This window comes from Pelodiscus sinensis, chromosome 6 (genome assembly GCF_049634645.1).
Source record: "Pelodiscus sinensis isolate JC-2024 chromosome 6, ASM4963464v1, whole genome shotgun sequence".
Taxonomy (NCBI): domain Eukaryota; kingdom Metazoa; phylum Chordata; order Testudines; family Trionychidae; genus Pelodiscus; species Pelodiscus sinensis.
This window is the reverse complement of record NC_134716.1, coordinates 58,837,557-58,862,162: the sequence shown is the minus strand read 5'-3', so window position 1 is coordinate 58,862,162 and position 24,606 is coordinate 58,837,557. Positions and strand designations below refer to the sequence as shown.

Below are 24,606 nucleotides of genomic sequence, written 5' to 3'. Positions count from 1 at the left end.
GGGGCAGGGCATTGAGGTGCAGAGTCTGAGGGGGGGTATGGGTACAGGAGAGGATTCTGTTCTGGGGGAAGGATGTAGGAGGGAGTTGGGCTGTGGGAGGGAATGGGTGCTAGACACTTATCTAAATAAGTCCTGGAGAGCAGCACACTCAGGCAGGTTTCCCTGCTTGCAAGCAGTCCCAGACCACACTCACTGTTCTCTGTACTGCAGGGAGAGGCTTCATGCACTGTTCCTGTCCCCATACAATCTTTCAACTCCTAGGCCGTGTCCAGACTCAGGGGTTTTTTCGGGAAAAGTAGCCTTTTCCCGAAAAAACTTCCCCTGCGTCCAGACTCAAGCCGCGTTCTTTCGAAATTATTTCGAAAGAACGCGGCTTTTCTTTCGATGGCGGTAAACCTCGTTTCACGAGGAAGAACGCCTTCCTTTGAAAGTTCCTCTTTCGAAGGAAGGCGTTCTTCAATGTAAAGAGGCCGTCTTCGAAAGAGAGCATCCAGACTCGCTGGGTTCTCTCTTTCGAAAAAGCGGATTTTTCTTTCGAAAGATCCGCGTGCAGTCTAGACGCGATCTTTCGAAAGATGCTCTTTCGAAAGATGCTTTCGAAAGAGCATCTTTCGAAAGAAGCCTGCAGTCTAGACATAGCCCTAGTGACCGGCTTTTGGCCAATAGGAGCTGAGAGATTTTGCTGGAGGCAGGGGCAGTGAGTAGAGCCTCCATCCCTCCCCACAGCACAGAGAGCAACAGGGAGCAGCCAGCTGCTTTTAGTGGCACTGCTCCCTGATTCAGGGGTGGGCTGCAGTCTGGATTAAAAGGCTTGGCAGGCTGGATCCAGCCCAGGGGTTGTATCTTGCCCACCCCTGCTCTCAGATACTACAGGGCTCCTTGTTGTTTTTTCAGATGTAGACTAACACTGCTACTCCTCGGAGACTTAGGAATGTTTTAGTTAGTGCCTGCAGTTTCTACATGGGGGAATTATAACACAGTACCAATGCATGCTACTATTCACATCCATGTAGGTCAAACTGTGTGTCAACATAGAAAAGCTCAGAGAGGCATTCAGCACTTTATCATACAAAAGCTTATGGCATAAATTTCAAACTTGGATGCCCAAATCCTGAATAAAGGATTAGATGTTAAGTGTTGTTGAGCAACACCAATTCCCATTGAGTGGTACTCAATAGTGTGCTGAGCTCCTCTGACTATTTTTATTTAAAAAAACAACAAATGGTCTGGTAGCACCTTAAAGACTAACAAAACATGAAGATGGAATCATGACCTTTCGTGGGCACAGCCCACTTCTTCAAATGACTGGCCTGATTGGTTGCCTGATTTGCGCTGTCTTGGTGGCCATGCTTTTATTTTGCTTTTGTTTTGGGGGATGTTTCAGCTCATACTATTACAACAATTCTGGAATTTACACCATATCTTTGCAAGTCACTTTTTAATGTCCTTTTTGACCTAGCAAAGCAAGACACTGCACTCATTTTATTGTCAGGTTTCTGAGTGTCCTCCTTTTAAACATTGCTTCCACTCAATTCCTAAAGTTTCAGGGAATGTTCTAAGCATCAATAGGCAGAACAATCTATTGAATTTGGTGAGCACTGGAAAAAAAGCCATTTGCACTTAAAACATTTCTTGCGCTTTGTGCTGGAAGCCACCTAGTGTATTTTGCGCTGGTTAGGCCTCAGTTGGAGTATTATGTCTAGTTCTGGGCACCGCATTTCAAGCAAGATATGGAGAAATTGGAGAGGGTCCAGAGAAGAGCAACAAGAATGATTAAAGGCCTAGAGAACATGACCTATGAAGGAAGGCTGAAATAATTGGGTTTGTTTAGTTTGGAAAAGAGAAGATTGAGGGGGGACATGATAGCAATTTTCAGGTATCTAAAAGGGTGTCATAAGGAGGAGGGAGAAAACTTGTTCATTTTAGCTTCTGAGGATAGAACAAGAAGCAATGAAGGGAGGTTTAGGTTGGACATTAGGAAAAAGTTCCTAACTGTCAGGGTGGTTAAACACTGGAATAAATTGCCCAGGGAGGTTGTGGAGATATCTATGGAGATATTTAAGAGTAGGTTAGATAAATGTCTATCAGGGATGGTCTAGACTGTACTGGGTCCTGCCATGAGGGCAGGGGACTGGACTCAATGACCTATCGAGGTCTCTTCCAGTCCTAGTATTCTATGATTCTATGAAAGAGCCATCTATCAGAGATCTCTTTCCCATAGGCAACCTTAATTCTGGAATGTCCGAACTTGAGAGTTTTGACTTGGATACCTTAGTAATATTATTTTCTGTGTTGTTTCATGAATGTTTATATATGAAACCAAGTATATATTTTTGGACTCTGCTGGCTGCCCCATACCAAACAGGCACATTAGACTTGCAACTTTCTTTCTAGAAGTCTAAAAAATGTAGATTGATGTGGATGGTTACCTCAAGCTTAGATAGTTCTGGATGTTTTCTGTTTGTAATGAGACTACCACCAGTTGGTTTGATAAGACCAATGATTTTTAAATGTGGCATGGTGTATTATGTATGGTATAAGTGCTGTAAACTTTACAGAACTGTAATACTTTTAATAGTAATTTTGGAGTTACCCACTTCTCTAGATTGGCTTCAGTTTCCAGCACATACTGATACTGGTTGTCACCTCTGCAGACTGTTTTCTGCAATATCTCGCAAGTGGGAGCAAGTCATTCATCATCAATGGATTGGCATTGCATGGTCTTGAAAGATGATAATGAGGAAAAATAAGTTTCTCACAATTACTTTGAGTCATTCACCACATGAAATGCTGACACTGATATATATATTTTTAAAACCTTTGTGGTTATTTTCTAATTTATTTTTTAATTTGAAGGCTTCTGTTCCACTACAGGTTAGACCTTCCTTGTACGGCACCCTTGGCACCTGAGTGGTCCCAAACAGTGGAGTTTGCCAGACAAGGGGTGGTCAAGGCTCCCTACTCGGCTGTAGACTCTGCTTTTGGGTGGGGCTGCACTCCATGCTGCTACCTCCAGTCCCACACACCGTACCAGGCCTGTCCAGGGCTGCGTTTCCCACTGTGCCAGCCCTGGATGGGGGCTGGCACCACTGCCTTTAACTCGGGCAGTAGCTGCGTCCCTCCCCCCCCCCCCCCCCCCACGGCACTGGTCCAGGCTGCGTGCCTAGCTGACTTCAGTCCCAGCCAGGGCGGTGCTCCCTGCCACTAACCCCATCTGGGACTGCACTCCTGCACAGCCCGACTGAGGCTGTATTTTCCATAGCACCAGTCCCAATCAGGGTGTGCTTCTGGTCGCTGGCCCCACTATCTTCAGCCCTGGATAGGGCTGCGCTTCTTGCCTCCAGCCTTGGCCAGGGCTGTGCTTTCCCTCGCCTGACCACCACCACCACCAGCCCATCCCGTCAGACCATGGATGTTGCCGGACCAGAGTGTCCCAGACTTTAGAGGTTCAGCCTGTAGTGATTGCTATTATTTCTTACATATACATCAAAATAATTGGCTCCAGTTCAGTTTCTGTCAAGAGTTTGTCCAGTTATAGTAGTGTCTCCTCCAGGGGCAATAAAACATGAGAGTTTGTGTCTCTGCTACACACCCCCATGCACTTTGTATGCTTCTGAAAATTAAATCTCTTAGTCGCTACCACCTTCATTCTTTGTTCTGTTTTTTCCCATCTTCCTAGATAAGGTTCTCTTGATGGGGCACTGCTGTTGCTATGCTTAAGTACACTTTCATTAACATGTTTTTTTCTGTTTTTGGGTTTGTTCATACTCATGAATCTTTTTGATACAGTCTGTTTATTGATTACTTTTAAAAATGAAATATTTATACATTCAGCATTAGGTATAGCTAGCTTAATGAGATTTAACAGTGCTCTGGTGCTTCATAGGGAATTTCTTCAATTACCCAAACAATCCACTTAATTAAAAACACTTAGGATTTACATACTCTTTATTGGTCTTAAATTGTAAAATTTCTTCTTATAATACAGATAGTGATGCCTGTAGTTGAAGTTGTTTGACACTTTTCCTGATAGACCATTTTTTCAGTTGAGAATAACTTTGCCAAACTTAAGTGGTTTGGACTGAAATTTTCCATGCTACAGGTCTGCCTTAATTTTTTTTTTAAGTTTAAACAAAATTAGCTCATCTCCTTCCATGAACTTAGGAGAAAATATGTTGTTCTGTCCATGTTAGGAAAAAGATCATTATTTTATTGGGAAGCTTTAGTTCCTCCATGAGCAGGGAGAAGGCCTTTTGTCCAAATGTGGCTGTTATAAGGCCCTGGAAAATCTGTTTGCAAATGCTCAATAAAGATTTCTCTGAGATTAGGCAGCTATCTCTTATGAAGATTTTGGCTGCACTGATTATGCCCCATCTCCTCCTAACTTGTACATACAAATTGGCTGCTCCTCCTCCTGGAGATTCTTCCTGCAATTGCTTCTCCTGGCTCCAATGGTCTGCTATTGCTTTGGGCAACAGAACTCAGAGCGGGGATGTGAGGGGACACGCTCCCTTGTACTATAAGTGTCCTTCTGGCTGGCACTCAGGCAACATGAAGGAGGAGGAAGAAACAGGAGATGTCTACACTGGAGCAGGTGGTGTAGGCATCCCTGCACCATTTTGGACTGAGCTATGAGCTAACACATTAAATATAGATGTGCAGCTGATGCTGTCTATTGTTCCTCTTAAACAACTTTCTCTTAATGTCATGAATAGTTACTGTTTGGTCTCTTTTTTTTCTGGCACAAACTTTTTCTGTAAGCATTACTAGCCTTTTCCCCGGTCAGTTTCTCACTGTATTTTTTCACCATTTTTATTCATGTGGTTTTATCTGCCTGTGTGTATGCATGCATATGTATAATCATCAACTATTAAGGCTTAGAAGGGCTCTCTCTCTCTCTCTCTCTTTCAGTTGCTTTATAAACCTACACATAAATTCCTTATGTCTCTTTTTTTTCTTGAGCGTATCCTTTTAATGTCTAGATCAAAGGTATTTGTCATTTCACTGCATAATAATGAAGAGGAAAACTGACCAGAAAAATTGGTGTTTATAGTACTCAACGGAGAGTCTGGTAAAACATACAAGAATGTTTTAAAATCCATCTTTTGTGCAATAGGCAGCTGCTACATATTCCCTACAACTGTTAATGTGACATATCATCCTCTGCAGTAAACTGAAGAAGATATTAAACTGCAGGTTCTCGTTTTTTTTTTCTATAGAAGGAACAGATACTTTGCAGAGACCTGTTAAAAGAATACAATATCTTTGCATGCACTACACACTTCCTGTTTCCTGGTTCTAAATCCTGTTTTCTGCCTGCAAGTTTCCAGCAAGGAGCCATACTCCCACACCAGCCTACTAAAATATAAATCGATCATAGCAATTTAGAAAATAAATGAATGTGGTATCTAAATCTTCTTTTTTCTGTCTAGTGAAATGACATAGGGAAAACATGGTATTTCATATCTAACTTATGACTTGATTCTTCTATGCCATGCTCATAGATCAACACTTTCATCTGCACAGGTTCCCTTTAAGTAGGGAATAGGATTGAAGCCCTAAATCAGGGGTGGGGAACCTAAGGCCTGGGAGCTGGATGTGGTCCTCGGCTTGCCTGGATCAGGCCCCCAGGCTCTGGTCTCCCCCTTAGCACTGGTGAGGCCATGCTTGCACCCTATGTCAGGTTTTCATAGATTAATAGACTAAAAAGACAGCAGGAACCATTGTGGTCATCTGGTCTGATTTCATAACATAGGCTATAAGACTTGGTAGAATTAATTTTTATTTGGACTGCAGTGTGTCATTCAGAAAAGTACCAAATTTTGATTTACAATTTGTCAGTGATGGAGAATATACCACAACTCTTGTAAATTTTTACAGTGATTAATGACCTTCATTATAAAACATTTGCATCTTATTTCTAGTCTAGATTTGGCTAGTGTAAGTTTTGACCCACTCAATCTTCCTAACCTAAACTTTTCTCTTCCAGAGTGAAGAACCACTGGTTAAATGTTAGCTCTCCATTTAAGTACTCCTCAACTGTTTTCAAATCATTCCTTAATTTTCTCTTTAAGCTAAATAGATTGATCTCCTTGAGTCTATCATAGTAAGGCATGTTTTACAATCCTTTAATCATTCTCATGGCTCTTCTCTGAATACGCTCCAATTTATCAACTCCCTTTTTGACTTTTGTTTGCACTAGAAGTGGATGTAGTATTCCAAGAGTGCGTACACTAGTGCCAAATTGAAATACACATTGTCACTTGTATCAGCTTACCAAGCATTTCAGGTAGCTGTGAATCAGTGATTTGTCCTCTTTGTTGCTTATCACTTCTTCATTGTTAATATCATCCTCAAATGTTATCAGTGATGACTGTTTTTCTACCAGGTTATTGATAAAACTATTAAATAGCATAGGGCCAAGCAAGAACTGACTCTGCAGAACCCCTGTGGAAACATGCCCATTTAATGATGATTTTCTTTTTACATTTAAATTCTAAAATATTTCAGTTAACCCGTTTTCAATCAGTTTAATTTTAAGTTTGTGGTGTTAAAGTTTTTGATCAAAATGTGTAGCACTTTCTTTGATCCTTAAACATAAGTTGTGTGTTTCACTTTACTTGAGAGCACGTTTTCCTGCTTGGATAGCTATACACCAGGACCACTGATGGGTGGCAAGCAGCAGCTGGAGCCTTGGGACCTTTAAATTACTGCTGGGGCCCCAGGTGATGCTCAGGGTTAGCTGGAGGATGTCAGCCCCTAGTCTAGCTCCTTCTGTCTGAGGCCCTCTCCCTTCTGGGGGATCTGGAGCCAGGGTTCCCTCCCACATTGCCAAGTACCCAGAGACATTTTTCTCTAGCCTTGGCATACACATAGGTAATAGTAACAACAATTTGAGCTAGCATGATAAAAATAGCAATTGAGTTCAGGCTTGGGCTAGCTATCTGAGACCATGGCCATGTAGACTGTGTGTGTATGTATTTGTGTGGTTAACACAAACTGCCATGTATGCTTCCCCTTGCTATGCTGCTATTTTTAGTGTGTTAGCTTGAGCAGAGCTAATATGTGGCTGTCTCCCTGAGCTGAGAAATATGCTACCAGGTGCACAGACAGATGCTGTCTAACAAAGAAGATAGTGATCTAATTAGCCACCAAGAATGTGTCCTGGCCAACCTGTTCCAAAACCTTACTAACTATTCTATAATAACTAAGAGCCACATCCTGGATTCAGTGCATAGCCTGTGTTAATCTTGATGCTAAGAGTCACCTAAAGAAGAATCTTGCATCCCTTGTCCTCCAGGATGTGCTCAAGTCACTGCTGCAGCTTAAAGCTAGTGCATGGGTGGGGAAAATGATGGCCGGATTCTAGAGGGCAGTCAAGGTATGTGATTGCAATATATGTAGGCACACCAAAAATAGCTTTAATCTGGCAGTTTGGGTACCAGTAGTAGTGAAGCTGTGGCAACATGGACTTCATCCAGGCCCCTGGGTATTTGCTCGGGTGACTAACTGGTACTAAAGTCTGTGCTGCCAGAGTCATTCAGACATTGACTTGGATATATGTACACATGCTGCAGTCACACCTCTGATTGCCCTATGCACATACCTGTACAGGCAGTCCCCGACTTATGCGGATCCGACTTATGTCGGATCCGCACTTACGAACGGGGCTTTCTCGCCCTGGAGGTCAAGGTGGCGGATTGCTGCCTGCGAGCTCCGGGGTGAGAGAGCCCCGTTCGTAAGCTGCTCCCGGTGCCCCTGGTCTGCTGGAGACCGTCTCCAGCAGACCAGGGGCACCGGGACTGAAGCCGCAGCAGCGGCGGGTCCCGCAGTCCGTGTCCTCCGGGGTGAGAAAAGCCCCGTTCGTAACTGTGGATCCGACATTAGTCAGATCCGTGTAAGTCGGGGACTGCCTGTAGCTGCATTTGTATTATGGCATCTAGCTGTTTCAAAGGAGGCTACAAAAGGTGCCTGTGGTTTTGGCCTTTGGCACAAACTTAGCTTACTTTGTTTGACCAACCAGCATTAATTATGCTCCATGCTAGAGATAGTTCTGTGATAAATTTAAGTACCATTTTGTCCTATCAGAGAGCTAACTTTTATTCAAAAATTCATATTGATTTAATATGAACCAGATCCGTAAACACTTCCATGTGTAAGTAATCACTTTGACTTTGTAGGGGATGTATGTATGTGTATGCTTTAAGTACATAGTGTGCTTGTGTGATCTAAATGTTACCTTCCTACACTGGTCTTTTTTAAATTTTCTTTTCCATGTACAGAAAATTATAGAACACTCACTCTCAATTTAGCACTACTTCTGCCTCCACCCTGTCAGACCTGCTAACAACTATTCTGTCCAGAAGGCTATGCTGTTCTGATTTTGTAATTAGGATGAATCTGTAATGTATTTATTTATGTGAGAGAAATGTAAATTATTCTTCTACTTTGTCACACCAGAATAAAGCTGTCAGCATTCAAATCCTTTTATATGTAAACAGGAGTAGCGTTTGTTTATGCAGAGATTTAATGATGGATATGACAAGGTATTCAACACCATTCCTATGTCTAGGTCCTCTATGAATATAAAACAGTATTATAGGCTAAATGTGATTTAATTGTGATATCCTATATGTATTCTAAACCATATCAGATAAAATCTTGAATTTATTAGATATTTTGATAAATACATTTAATAGTTATTATACATAGATTGTGGAATCATGCACAAATGAAAGGTGCAATTTGTATTACCTTTTAGTGAAAAGCTAATAAAAAAATGCTGCATATCTGAGAATCTTAGACAAATGGAAAATGCAATTTGTACTATATTAGTAAAAAGCTAGTAATTTTTAAACATAGAATATTTTTTCAACAAAGTCAGAATAACAACTCGGGTATTCATCATATGTTTATTAAAGCTTTAGTTGATTAGCTATCACATCATTATCTAAGCTTCTTTTGTAGAAATTCTGATAATATGGATTTCAGCCACTCTTATAATGTGCAGCCTTTGTTACAATTTAAAAGTATTGCTTATTTATTGTCATCACTATCTCCACTGCTTTCCTTGGGGTAAATGCAGCTGGCACCTTCTGCTCTGCAAATAAATGCTAAAGTGTGAAAAGTCCATAGAGGAAAAACAGTGCATGGTTTGGGTGGTTTAGCTGGCACTTCAGCATTTTGTTCATGTTGTAAAAATGTGTAAACTTTCAGCTTGACCTCAGCTTGTGAAAGTCTGGAGGGCACTATTGTCAACCTTTGTGATTTTATTACAAGACTCATAATATTAAATCCACAGCTCTTGGAAACAAGTGAACCCAGATTTCATGTTGCTGTTGTTTGTTTTTCAAAGTACATTTTTAGTTTTCATGGTGGTGGAGAAAAGTTTGAACATGTGACCAGAGTGGATTCTAAAGCTCAGAAACCAGAAGGCAACATTGCCTCACCCCAGTATTTCTATTTTTAAATCTCGTAACTTTTAAACCTGTATCATGGTCTAGAATTCTCACTAATTTTTTAACCCTTTGGGGTTAACAGTTGTGACATTACCCAGGGTATAGTCTGGGCTCTGTATCGTCAATTCTCTAATCTGGGTGCTTTTTATGTGGCTTTGCTATGAGAGCAGTCACTCCTGGTCTGCTCACACATAGCTTCCAGCATGTTTATCACCCCCCCCCCCCATTATATTATCTGAATGCTTTAGCCAGCTACTCATGAATTATATTACAGGGCATATTACCAGCATAGACTTTCCCCCTGAATGTACATCTTGTACTGGCCAGCAACCTCCTGGACAATAAAAGCTCACAGAATGTGTATCATTTATTAATAGAAAATATGAACAATTCTTGTTTTCCCAAATGGGGTTTCCAAAACACATCAATCCAAGTATGCTTGTCTAGATAAGACAACGAAACAAATGTATTAACTATGGGAAGATTGAATTTAAGAGAGCGCAAGTAATCTACTTTATACTTGAGAGAGTTTGTGAGCAAGTCAATCTGTCCAAGAGCTCCTACTAACTGGAAAGAGCTAGTACCAACAAATTTGGTATGCAGCTTCCTCTTATTGTAACTTAAAGCAAGATGTGTGTGTGTGTGTGTGTGCGCACTAAAGCTCCACCCCCAATGCATATGGTGCTGCATAAAACCATACAGAAGAGAGACAAAATCACCAGGCAGGTGAGACGGAATAGCTAGGGGTGTGCCTCCCCCCCCCCCTTCGGGACTGCCCCAGTCCCAATCTTCCTACCCCTAAGGAGCCCTTTAGGGTGGGCTGGATCTGCAGCAGCCATGAAGAGGTGCTTCTTACCTGCCCCAAGCTGAAGCATTGAGAGAGGGTTGGGGTAGTCTCATGGGCGGTAGGTGAAGGTAGAGCTGGGGGAAGCAAGCCCTCAGTGCTACCCACAGCCTTGCCCTTTCTGCCCAAACCCTGCCCCTATGGGAGTAAAACTACCATGCAGCACTATGGGGAGGTGGGGCAGCGTGCAGCCCCAGCTTCTCTGGCTGCAGAGCATGGGGAGGGCCTCCAGTGGGCATCCTGGCCCTGGAGCACGGGGCGGGTGGGCACTTGGGGACAGCAATGCTCTGCTCCCAGTATGCCTACAGGAGCCAGGATGGTGGTTGGGAGGGCAATGCCTTCCCCTGCCTACTATACCCACTGCCCCTGGGTAGTCCTCTCTCCATGCTCAACCCCTTGTTCTTCTTCAAGTGATGTCCCCTTGAGTGCTCCACCATAGGTGCTGGTGCGTCTCCATGCTGGCGACTGTAGATTTTTTTCTAGCAGTGCCCTGCCTCACCACGCAAGCACATTGGTGTCTCCTCATGCCGTTGGTGTCCATTAGTTGCACACACTGCACGGTGACTCAGTTTCTTCTTTACCATTCTCAGCAGCAGACGGAGCTCCCTTGCAGTCGCCCTTTCTTGTTCTAAATTATCAAAAATAGTTCATAGTTCTTCAGTTTTTACTGTTCTCCAAGTTTTTGAACACTCCCCCCAGTTTTTTCATATATATAAAAAACCACTTCGTTCTCCCACGTTTTTCTTCAACATGCTTAGCTCACTAGGCTTCAAGAGGTGTGACTCATGTAGAGATGCCATGTCCGTCTCTGATGAGCATTCTTTGTGTATTATGTGCCTAGGAGAAAGATACCTTGCCCAGAAATAACCTCATTGCTCCAACCTGACCGTGAAGGTAAGGCACAACTAAGTCAACAGACTGAAGACTTTTACTGCGAAAAGTTGCTTCAACCTGCTCAAGAGGACTCTTCTCTGTCAACACGGCCTAAGGAAAGGGAAAATGTCCACAGTTCAAACAAAAGTCATCCTTTCTTCCTCCTCAGACAGGACAAAGATGAAAGCTAGGGTCTCCCAGGCTAAGTCCCTGCCAAGTTCTTCAAGGGTGAGCATGGCCAACAGGCCTGGCAGCGCAGCAAGGAAACAGAATGTGCCACATAAATGGGTGCACTCTGAGCCCAGACATAAGTCATTGGCATTGCACACACCACCTGCACCATTGTCTGATGCGTAACCCAAAACACAGAAGTTGACACTGAAGATGGCATCGAGGTTGGCCCATGCTGATATGCCACCCTGATGACTCCAACACCGATACCATCTGTATCACCATTGGTACCACCACCAGCAGCAAACAAGATGGTACTGCATAAAGAAATTCCCAAACACACCATGGCATTGACGAAGCATATCAGTTGGTACTACAGTCACTGGCTTATTCAGCCCACTCTGTACATTCGCCTTGCTCCCTGGTTCCATCAATCTCTGTCAGTGAGGCAGACACAGGACCACAGAGCCGCTTCTCCTGCCAGAATGCCTTGTCCACACAGAGGTGTCCATCCTGGGAGTCACACTTGGAACTTTCAACCCACATGATGCCACCATTGTGTTGGTATGGTCACCACTGGCTGTACCCACCATAGGTATGTGAATGACTAGTTGACACATTAGTCGATTTATTTCTCTCCCTCTCCCCCTACCCCGCCTCTGAGAAAGAGGCAGCAAGAGGGGAGGGGAAAGAGGGTGCTTCAAAGTGTCAACACTGCTCCAGGCTGGACGCGATGCCCCAGACTCTCCCACTGATCCTGGGCTCCATATGGCACTGATGCTTTGAATTGCCGCATGGAGCCTGACGCCGGACTCCCCGTGGTGTTTCAAAGTGGCAGCGCAGCATGGAGCCCGGGGGCAGCTGGGGACTGACGCCATGCTCCATGCAGCACCGCTTCTTGAAACGCCACAGGGAACATGGGGCCAGTGGGGGACTGCTTGAGTCCCCTGCTGGCCTTCTGCTCCCTGTAGCACGTTCACCTTTGAAGTGTAGCAACATCCCTGGGGCTGTTGCTACACTTCAAAGGAAGAGGCACCCTTATCGAATAATTGAATAGTCAGTGCAAATTGCATCAACTATTTGATTAGCCAATTAACTTAAATTTAACATCCCTAATCCACCACCACCATACCCAGGACAGTGGCCCCCATGGGACGCATGGTCGGCCCACAGAAGTCAACACGCTGCTCTTTCTACATCAGTCAGAAGGCTACCTAAGTCTCCACCACACCAGGCCTATGACACAGCACTGAACTCCACAGAACATCATCAGTCTGAGGAGGAAAACTCCCTGTCCGAAGGAGAAGACAGATCTACCCCACATAATTCCTTATGATCTCCTGATGAAGCCATAATTCCTACCACTCCAACGGATGACATAAGACTATTTCAGGAGTTGTTTGAGAGTGGCTAATGCACAGGAGCTGGACCTCCAGGAGGCACAGAAGAAGCAGCATAGACTTCTGCGTATACTGCAACCAGCGATGTTCTCAAAAATAGCACTTCCCATGGACAAGACACCCACCTCTGTATCACCCACAAATAAGAAGGCAGACCAAAAATATTTTTTGCTGGCCAAGGGGATGGATTTTCTGTGTTCTCATCCCCCTAGTGGTCGACTCAGTACAGGGCAAAACATCCAGGCTACGTCTACACTGGCCCCTTCTTTGGAAGGGGCATGCTAATTTTGAACTTGGGAATAGGGAAATCTGCGGGGGATTTACATATCCCCTGCGGGATTTAAATAAACATGGGGAAAGGCCGGAAAAAAGCGTCTAGACTGGCGCGATCCTCCAGAATAAAGCCCTTTTCCGGAGGATCTCTTATTCCTACTTCGAAGTAGCTGCTCCCTGTGTGGCAGCCCTGAGCCTCCTGCACAGGGCTTATAAAGCAGCTGAGACTTAAACTGTGGACATACGATTTAGAGTGGGCTATGGAGATGCTGATGTAAAATACTTAGAGGTAAAAAACTACAAAAAATCTTGTCTTTTCATTATTACATAGCCACAGTAGTATAGCAGCTGCAAACCTAGGGGAGAAATAGAACTGTCTAAATGACTGTTAGTTCCTACTAATAAACATTTCTCTTTCTGCTTAAAAAGCTAGGAAATCAAATGACGAAAATCTTGGTTAACACAGTGTTAAAGTTGCTGGGTGCTAACTTATGCCTTTCCAGAACATCAGGTTCTGCAAAACTCAAACTTTTGAAAATCAGGCAATACAGAGTTAACACAAATCCTGTGCAACCTTAACACTGCCCTTTTAAAGCAATGTCTCACAATGCCTGTAACATACATACTCCTACTCTGATTTTTCACTTTTAGTAGATTGTATTTACTCTATAACAAGCACAGTTCTTTCAAGAAGCTCCAACATATTCCTCCCCCTTCAGTACAGTTACACTTTAATGTGAATGTATCTGGAGTGCATGCAGACCGTTCCTAATGACTATTGGAGGCACCAGGGGCAGAGTTAAGGTTGTGTGGGTATTTACCTTAATTCTGTATTCCCTGTTTCCATAAGTTAGTTTTGCTGAATCTGGACGGGCATAAGCTATTACGGGAGAACTGTAACTCTGTGTTAACTTGTTTCAGAGGGATAGCCATGTTTGTCTGTAACTTTAAAAATGACTAGTCCTGTGGCAATTTAGAGATTAACAAAAATATATAGTTTCATGAGCTTTTTGTAGGTAAAAGCCATTTCATCAGATGGTTTTACCCACGCAAGCTAATGATACTATATATTTTTGTTAATCTCTAAGGTGCTGCAGGACTACTTGTTTCTGTGTTAACTTGCAATTTTATATGTTTAGTTACATAACCAATTTAAAATGCATTCCTATGAACAAAATGTCAAGAAATTTCAAATAGAATTTTTAAAATGTATAAAACTAATTTGAAGCAAGTGATAATTATGCTAATTAAACTTGTCAGCAGGTAACAACTCTTCAGTTTTCTTCTCTTCTTCTATAGCTAGAGAAATTGTTTTCTGCAAGTCCCTTAGTTGTTACTTATATACTAATAATATCTTCCTGACAGGGGGTATTGGGATGCATAATTGGCCAACATTTGTAAATCTTTTTAGATTCTTAACTTAATATAGTGCATACTATTTCTTTTTGTGTGCAATTTTCTTATACAGGCAGTCCCCGGGTTACATGGATCCGACTTACATCGGATCCCTACTTACAAACGGGGTGAGGCAACCCCGCACTAGCTGCTTCCCCCCCAGCGGACCAGGGAGACGTGAAGCTAGCGCCCCCCCCCCCCCCCAGCAGACCAGGGAGACGTGGAGCGGCTTTTCTCAGCAGACACCTTAGCTTGAGAATAAAGGACTGAGGGAAGTGAGGTGTGGGAGAATAAAACTGAGCTCTGGAGAAATGTTTGGCTAGAGTTTCCCCTACAATATGTACCAGTTCTGACTTACATACAAATTCAACTTAAGAACAAACCTACAGTCCCTATCTTGTACGTAACCCGTGGACTGCCTGTAATTGAAGGAGTAATAGACTTTGCAGGTCATACTCTTAGCTGTTTTGGTTCTGCAGTGGTAACAGGAATAGAAAGCAATACAAAATACATCTGGTCATGAATATTGTCAGGCATGATAGAATTTACACAGGGAGCAGATCTGCTGATTAAGAATTTGCCATTTTTGTTTAGTCAGTTTCCAAAGCGGACCATTTTTGGTTAGGAGTCTATTTTTGGAAAGGACATTTAAATACGAAACAGAATGTAAGTGTGAACCTTAGGGGGTAAGCACCTTTGAAAATCAGTCTTTTTCATTTCATTTTTTTTTAGATTTGATTTATAGGTTGTTTCTTAAGTGTGTGGAAATCAATGTAAGAGAGTACCCTCTGTAATTTTAGAAACACAGGGACAATACCAGAGCTGTACCCTCATGGCTTGTCATTATTCCCATAGAATAAACAATATTTAAAAGTTTATCTATTTAAAATGGATAAACAATACGTAAATGTTTCTTCTGATTAATTTGAAACAAGCTACATTCTATAGCTGAGGAAGAATTTGCTGAATGTAGAGCCTAATGCTTATGTAGAGCCTGGTTATCCATGTTTACTGAGACAGACAACTGAGAAATGTTGAAGCTCATCTCTTTAGTGCTTTTGCAACATCTGATTCTAACCAGAACTTGTATTTTATAGCTTGAGACAATTGGATGGCAGCTTAACCTTCAGATGGCTCAGTCCACCCAAGCAAAACTGAAATCTCCTCAAGCGGTATTAGAACTTGGAATGAGCAGTGAAGATTCAAAGGTAGGAAAGCCACTGCCTGGCAGAGTGATCTTATGCTATTTTTTTAAAAAAATTATTATTGTAATGTTCTAAGAGTATAACTAGCACTACTGATTGTCACTAAATAGACAGCAGTGTTTTCACGTATTATTTTAAAAGGTTATTTAATTCAGGCAACTAAAATTAATAAAGAATTGGCATATAATTTCCATTAAATAGGTTTTGGTGTTCTATGCCATATAAGCAGTTCTTCCTGCTATAAAGTTATTGACTGGGCATGCCATGGGTATAATTATTTTATATGATGTACCTTATGATCAGTAATTCTTACACATTTTGCTCCTGGTTTTCCTCTGCCTTTTACTGTTTGCATTTATACTTTTCAAAATAGGGCTGAGATTATATAAAATAGTTATGCATGTGTTCTAAAAGCATTATACAGGTGTTAATGACAGTGGAGAGTCAAGGTCTTTAAATATTTAATCATACAGCTCTGTCTAGCATATGTTTTTTAGTCACCATGTAGCTAAACTGGGATAGCCGCTGATGTAAACATGCTGCACCAATGTGAACCGTGGGTTGTATTGGTGCTTCTTACTCCAGTTTGAACCTGACATGCTATATCAATGGAAATCACTGTATTACACTTGTGTTGCATTTTTTGTAGTGGATCGAATTGCATTGGCATATCCATAGTGGCAGGTAAGCCTCAATACAGGCAAGTTTGGAATAATGTAGAAAGTAAATTAAAACAATTCCAAAGGTATAATTTTTTTTGTTTATGCTTAAATAGTAAGATTTATGGGTTTTGCATATTTTAGGATAGGATTAACTTACCTTGTTAGTTGAAAGTAACCTCCACTTAAGATTACTACTTTAATTTGTGTTCATGAAAAAGTAAATGAAAAGTATGGAGAAAATTTTGATTCAGGACATCTGCTCTGCTCTTAGACCAGCTTTTAACCACAGTAATTCCACTAATTTGAGATGAATTACTCCTAATTTATATTGGAGTAACTAAGGAGACTTGGGCTCTTGGTCTTCTTGGTGCCTTAAGAAAATGCCTGTAACGGAGTACTTTGTTCTTAGGAAAACAGATTACCTGTCGGTGAATTTTTAAAACCTTAATATAGAAAGCAGATAGCATTTTGTATACAACTCATAATGAACAACATATGTAAACTGAGCTACAAAATGACTAAAAGAAAACACTGGAAGAACATGCACATGCTGCCATAAAGGAATATTACCTGTTAATAGTTTCTCTTGAAGCTTTCTTTTTCTTTCAGTGATGAATATGTAACCCTTCTTTAAAAAGAAATGAATGTATTAACATTTCATACATTATGGCAGAAAGACAGAATGGACCCTAATGCATCCAGCAGTTCTACCTTAAGCTATGGTTATTGTATTCAAATCACATGGGGTCAGGCTTGGTCGCTTTGAGATGGAAGATCACCAAGTGAAATGCACATGCTTCAGGTACTTGTATTACTGAAGCAGTAGTAGGGGATGGTCTTTTTGAGGTAGCATCTGTTTTATTTTTGTGGAGCACTGTGTTGTTGGATATGTGATTTTTAGATATGCCGGTTTTTGATTGATAGGTATAAGGAAGGCTATGTTTGTAATCATTAAAGATCTCACAGCACTTATCAGCCTACTCTTGTGATAAAGCAATGTTCTAGCCAAATTCAGACCTACATAATTATATTCTTCCCTTTTGAATATTCTTAGAAGAAACTGGATATTCTTTTCATTTTTTGACCTAAAATACTTTGTAGCTAATGTGTTCAACTGCACGATTGGCTGCAATTAAGTGGTGACTGAAGTGATTATATAGTTAGACTATCAGTTATTAGTGTTACAGTGATTGGCTGCACTTGTGATTTGATAGTAAAAGCGTTTAGGAAGACCAAGTACCTAAACTTAGCAAATTCATTGCCTGAAGATAAAATAACACAATATGATAAGGAGGTGTACACATTACTCCCTATGAAGCTGTTTTTCATAGCATATAATGCACTTTACACAAAAAGATTAATTCAAAACTAGGCCTTAAACCAAATCACTTCATACCAGATCTGTTTACAACTGAGAACACTGTATATGCCATCCAAGATTAAAATTCACCAATCACTCTTTTTGCCTTTTGTAACTTTAGTGCCCTTGTGGCCACGATGGAGTCTGCTCTGTAGATAGCTCTGACCAAGTAAAGGCATGTGTAATAATGCAGCAGAGAAAGTCCCTTCCGTCTCAAGTACATGTTCCAAACTCCCCAGAGTGAACACACATACCCTGGAAATGTACAGTGAATATAGGAAAGGGAAATATCTATTTACAGAGGGATGAATAGAGGAAAACAACAGGCGGGAAAGACGGAGGAGTGGTAAAACAGGAATACTTTCAACATAAGGTCCTGCAGGCTACAGTCTGAAAGGGCAGATACTGTGCAATGTTTCTGCACTCAGTATTCAGTTAAGCCAGTGTTTCTCAAACTGTGCTCCACGGAGCCCAGAGCTCCGCGAGGTTGACAAACTGGAAACATCGATAGGTACAACACATATAATCAGTGGACCACTGGGGCTCTGCATACATTTTTATTCATGTAAAGGGCTCCGGAGCCCAGAATGTTTGAGAATTGCTGAGTTAAGCCATCCCTAGAGGGATGCAGGGCCTGGGGCAATCCCTCATCCCACAGGTCCCACCTCCACTCCACCCCTCCCCAAAGCCATGACCCACCTTTTTCTGCCCCTGCTACCCTCCCTCCTGCCTCTGTTACATACCTTCTATGAAACCCCATTCCCCAAGCTACATGACCTTGGGGATTACCTGGGGGTGGGTCATGGTAGGGGGCAGCGGTAGGAATTGGGCTCCTCTGCACTCACCATGGCAGTGGGAGGGAAAGCCACCCAGCAGACTGCTCTGCCGCTTGTCACCCAGTCCACCACACTGTGCTTCACCACAGCAGCAGCAAGTGGCACGCCCTAGCCCCAGCATGCTCCACTTCCCTGAGTGATGCAGGGCTTGGAGGAGCAGGCTGGTGTGCTCTGCTTCCCACCGCCACAGTGAAGCAGAGCATAGTGGGCTAGTAGCATATATTCCAGCTATAAAAATACAGTACAGATAAAATCCTTATCCATTGAGTTGTTCACTGACATTAGATTCCTATGGAACCAGTCTGCCTGCATGATGCATCTACTGTGAGCTCAAACCATAGATATCAAAAGTGTCTTCCCCCCGCAGCCTGTACATGTAGTGATGTATTGGCATGTACCAATAGATAATACGGTTTGTTTTTTTAATCAAAAGACTATTTATTTTGTTCAACCCACCTGGATACATTTCCTTTATAAACACAATCCAGTTCCTCAACTCTTTCTGTTGATTCTTTGTTTCTCTTTATTGATGCAATCAAATGGAATTGGATTTTCTTGCAATTACTATGAGCCTTGAATAACAGCTCTGAAATTGGTATTTAGTAGTTGAAATGGTGCAACAGCAAAAGCATACAAATGTTGTAATGTTTTGAACACTGAAATTTAGAAATCTATCTCAACCTGAAGAATAATCATAACTGGCTTGTGGCTTATTGATCACATCCAGTGTAAGACAAGTTTTAAGACAGAAAGGCACTTATCTACCTGCTTCGTAAAAGTGTTGAGGCTTAATTAGTTAATGTTTGTAGAGTACTTTTCATCATCAAGGATTTGTCTACAGAATATGCTAAGTACTTATCTCAGCATCCTAAATGTTCTATAGCTTTTTTCATTTTCTCCGTAAAATTACACTAAGAAATAATAGTAGCATCTTGTATAGAATTTTGATGCACATCCCAGTAACTATTTCAAAATGTCTAATTGTTTATATATGCCATTTATCCTCCATACTTGAAAGTAATGGCCTGTTGTTGCTCCATGAAGAGGAGAGGGTGAAATGATTTACAGGAATTTCTTTCTAGATTAGCTCATTAGGGGGCAGTATTGCTCTTTCCCTTCATTATGTTTCACTAGCACTTCTTTTTTAAATAACATTAAAAATCAATTGTGAAATCAGTAGTTGTGGGAAATAAGTGTTTACATTTCTAATCTGTATACAACAAAAGGGTTCTGTTGCACCCGTTAACAAAATTAATGCCTATTAATCAAAAATATACAGAACAAAGTAAATGTAATTTTCCTTTATTTTCATTTTTGCTAATTGTATTAGTATGATTACATTAATTTATGTTTACTACAACTAACTAAATTAAAGATCAATCAAATATGAGCTCCTTTGTTAGAAACAAACATTAAAATTTGGTACTTAAAATTATTTCTCTGGGGAGGAAATCAAGCCTTTGGATGTTTCTGTGGTATTGTTCTACAGCTAAGATTTAAAGTAGTTCTCAGGTAATATGAGTTGAAGGATACACAATATCCTAGATTTGTATTCAGTGCAGTAATTTTGGCAGGCATAAAATTACTTTCAGAGTTATAGTACTTAAAGTATTACACCAGGGAAAAAAAACCAGCCCAAGGAAATATTCAGTTTTGAATTTTTCTGTGAATTTCTATTATTAATTGCAGTGTGTTAATTGCCAAGAAAATATGTTGTCTATAACTAGCATTAATTAAGCTAGGATTATCTGAATTTTGGTAAATTTATATCCTTATTTGCTACAAGCTTCATTCTTCATTTATACTCAGTCTTTTTGTTTCATCTGTCTTTTCCTGGGGAGCTGGTATGAAATCACCTTGACAACAAAAACATCGTTTAGCTTATGGTAAATTGGATTGGAGTCTGATTACAGATGGTGCTTTATTTATGGAAAAATTTTTTAACTTGCAGTCAAAGTGAGACTGCTGATATCATTTGAGGATCAAAAATGTTGAATTACATTTCTAAATCTAATGGAAAATGGCTTAAAACATTTCTTATGTTGGTAGGTTTACTATAACAATTCTTAAGAATACTGCTGCTAAACGGTCCTTTGTGTGATTTTAATTATTTTTTTTTCTTGTTAAAGAGGCTCTGAAAGAGTGGTATCATTTTATTGGGAATATATTATTGGTTCTAAAATGCTGCTCCTTTTTTCCCCACCTTAAATTATTACCATTCTGACTTTTTTGAGAAATTATAGAAAATTGATAATTTATCTAGGGCCTAATAGTATTTCTGTCTTCCTGGTTGTAGAGCCAGTTAATCGGTGAAGCAAATACAACTTAATTCTTTTTTCAATAGCTGTGTGGCCAAGAATGATACTAGTTTTCAAAGTAGTAATCAGAAGAAAATGCCCTGTGTTTATTTTATACCTGTCTAGACAAATATATTTTCATAATGTATAAATAATAATTTATGTATGTAAAAATGAGGTTGGTACAGTTATACTTTGTGATTATAACATCAGTTATGTCTAAATCACAGAAGAGAAATCTCCAGCAGTCATCTCGCCCTAACCTCAATAAAAGTTCAGAATTATCCCCTTAATCTTTTGGGGCCATCTCAGACATTTGTATGGTGAAGCTCTTAGAAAAGTTTGAGATCTTCAGGATAACACCTGAATGGTTGTACGGAGTGCTTCCTGAAGATAGTGTTTTGAACTCCTGGAAGGGTTTAGAGGCCTGTTCGGTCTGTGTCCCTCTTTATTCTTGAAGTATCATGGTTCCTTTAGAGCCATTGGACATTCCTGCTACCATTCCAGTAGGATCAGGCAACACAAAATGGAAAAAAGTACGTGATTTATAGTGAGATTGGACATATATTGTCTGTATCATACCTGAAAATCCTCATTTCCTAGCTAGCATTTGTATTCTGTTTAGGATTATTTTTCTCCAAATGTATTACCTTGTAGTTATCTAAATTAAATCTTATTCCATTGGCTTATTTTCTTCCCCAGCTTGTTGCTTTCTGCTCTTCTCCATTTCATGTACAACTTCTTTTTGACCTTCGGCTCTTTAAGTACTTTTTCATGTCGCCACATTGGCTTTCTTTGTTTTTGCTAATATTTTTCTTTTGTACTAGAATCGCTATTTTATAGTGTTCATGTGATAATATCTTATAGTAGATTTCAGTCTCTGGGTATCCTGTTACTTCCCCAAACTTGTCAGAAGTGATTCTGGCAGAGTTGTTAACAGAAAAACAAAAGTGGTAAGATTCCAATTTTTCAAAAGTAACCAATTTTTTTCTGACAGATTATATTACAATATAATTTTAAGATAGAAAGTTTATTTGAATGCTTATGTCATTTTCATCAGACTTTAGTAACACCACTGACCTTCTTAAGGGAAGAAGTTGGAATAAAAATGTTTTAAACAGATTTCCTTTAATCACTTTTTAAAAATCAATAAAGCAACATTACTGTACTTGAAACCAAGGCAGAAATTCAACGAATCATCACACAGGGACATGAAAATAAAGGTCCATAAAGATCTCAAACTAGTATTTTGAACAGACTTTTTTTTTCTTGTCAGCCTTGTGGCTCCCCCCACATCCCTGATTTTCTGTGAGAATATGGACTTGAGAATTTCGGATTCTGTCTGCTTGCTCTCTTATCTTCACAAAGTTATGCTTTTTTGTTTATTAGGTTTGCTGTTCTTAACATTTCCTTCCATCCTTTGTTGCAAGTAGAGCAGACCAAGAAAAATAGTGCTTTCCTTCTCATTGAGCTATGCTGTCTGCTGACTATGCCTGAAAATGTAGTTTCTGGTCTTCATGCCATCTAGGTAGAAATGACCTGCAGTTCAGCACACTATAGATCTTTAAGAAAAATTCATCAAGTTTCCCTTTTAACTTTTCCATGAAAGGGGGTTTTGCCTGCAGCTTGGGCTTGAAAGTGGGAAACAGTGGCTAATGGTGATAGCCTTTGAAGCTAGGATGGATCTTGTTTCCCCTCCGAGAGTTTGACAGATGAAGTCCAGATTCAGGAAGCACGGCTGACAAATTTACAGCTAGGATAACCTCTTACTCTTCTTAAGAGCATGGTGCTTTCTCAGGGAGCAAGGCTTATCATGATACTGTTTTCTCAAAAAGCCCTTATTAATATAAATCCCACTCCCTTCCCTCGCTGGGTTACTAGTGAGCAGGCAACAGTCGCCTGTGTGCTTGTTTGGATACCTGATGTTGACATTAAAAGAGATCCTGAGAATCCCAGTGGTGATGCTGGATAAGTGGGAATCCTTTATCCACTCCTCTGCTGCAGTCTCTTATGCCTAAAGGAGTTGAAAATTGGCAGTGTCTGCACCTAGCTTGCCCCTGTACATATTAAATTGCATACCTTGGGAACCTCCAGAAATAATAATAATAATAAGTATTAATAAACTGGGGCATGGGTGTTGCTCAAAAATCCTAATGATAACTCTCATATATCCAATATAGTTAAATTAGAGTTAACAGACCTTTTACTGAACAACTTAAAGAACTGGGTATAACAGATTTAAAGTTTCACTACTAATTGAAATGCACAGGGGAAGGTTAAATAACATCAATTAACAAATATAGGATGCTGTAGTAAGTGAAATGTATCTAACTGACATTTACACTGCTGCCATATACCCAACCCCAGAGTGTACAGATGCTTGCTTGCATTGGTGCTCTTGAAGATCTGCAGCTGGGGTCCACACTCTCCATGTTCTGTGTATCAGTCCCGCCAAGATAACAAGCTGCGCAATCCCTCTGACAACTGGAGCTGGCCCCACCAAATGTCCACAGCTCTCTACCAAGCTCCTGTTCTTGCAAGCATTTTCCCAAACAACAGTGGGACTTATTCACAGTTCCTTCACTGTTGGCCCATCTCAATCAGCTCTAGGCACAGCCGCAGTCTGCCCCATAGCTCCAGGGAAGCCACTATCTGCCTCTGAAGTTCCCAGCTTGATCAGTGTCCCAGCGGGCTCTCAGCAGCAGCTTCTGGCTTCCTAGCAGCAGCTCTTGGCATACACAGAGCTCTACACCTGCAATGTTGCTCCTCTCCTCGAAAATGGAACCCACCTCTGTTTCCCCTGCACAGTCTTGAAGACAGTGGCCTCTTTCCTTTCTCCCCATCAAAGTTTTAGTCTCTAAGGCTAGATTTTAGCACACAGGATCGATCTGTCCAGCTGGAACACTCCCCATAATGATCAGAGACATGGGTGAATGAACTGCCAGTGTGAAAAATTGAGACCGGGCTGAGGGGGTGGGAGGGTTGCAGTGGAGTAATAGGCGGTAATAGGCTCCTATATAAGACAAAGTTCCAAATATTGGGACCGTCTCTATCAAATTGGGATCTCTTCTTACCCTATCAGAGGCCCATATAGTAAAAGTAGGCCTTCGGGAAGAAGAGTAAATTTAGCTTCCAGTTCTTTCAAAAAGAGGGCAATTAAAACAGACTCCCCTTACTTCTCAGAGGGTATGTCTACACTACCCTGCTAGTTTGAACTAGAAGGGTAATGTAGGCATACCGCACTTGCAAATGAAGCCCGGGATTTGAATTTCCCGGGCTTCATTTGCATAAGCCGGGCACCGCCATTTTTAAATCCCGGCTAGTTCGAACCCCGTGCCGCGCGGCTACACTAGGTAGTTCGGACTAGGCTTCCTAGTTCAAACTACAGTTACTCCTCGTGGAATGAGGAGTAACGGTAGTTTGAACTAGGAAGCCTAGTCTGAACCACCAGGTTCGTGCCGCGTGTAGCCGCGCGGCACGGGGTTCGAACCAGCCGGGATTTAAAAATGGCGGCGCCCGGCTTATGCAAATGAAGCCCGGGAAATTCAAATCCCGGGCTTCATTTGCAAGTGCGGTATGCCTACATTACCCCGCTAGTTCGAACTAGCGGGGTAGTATAGACATACCCAGAGATACTAGAGGGGTGTTCTCATGAGAGCAAACAGAATGAAATAGTAAACTGCCTTCCATAACATGCATACCACTCTGGTCATTTCCTCATTTGCTGTATAAAACATGTTATCTTGCCTTTTTTGAAAAGATGTGAACTCTGAACATAATTTTTCCATTTTTAATTTTAATAATTGGAAAAATAGATGAAATACTTAGATTA

The 24,606-nt window shown here is 41.1% G+C and overlaps 1 protein-coding gene across 3 annotated transcripts in view; it reads left to right on the top strand.

Annotated features, from left to right (window-relative positions):
* The window catches only part of COMMD10 (COMM domain containing 10), a 251,383-nt gene that overhangs the window by 13,627 nt on the left and 213,150 nt on the right, over positions 1-24,606 (top strand). For all 3 annotated transcript variants that reach the window (XM_075931974.1, XM_075931972.1, XM_075931973.1), the window contains one exon: positions 15,512-15,622. In XM_075931974.1, coding sequence (XP_075788089.1) covers positions 15,512-15,622 — 111 coding nt within the window. The remainder of the gene's footprint in view (positions 1-15,511; positions 15,623-24,606) is intronic.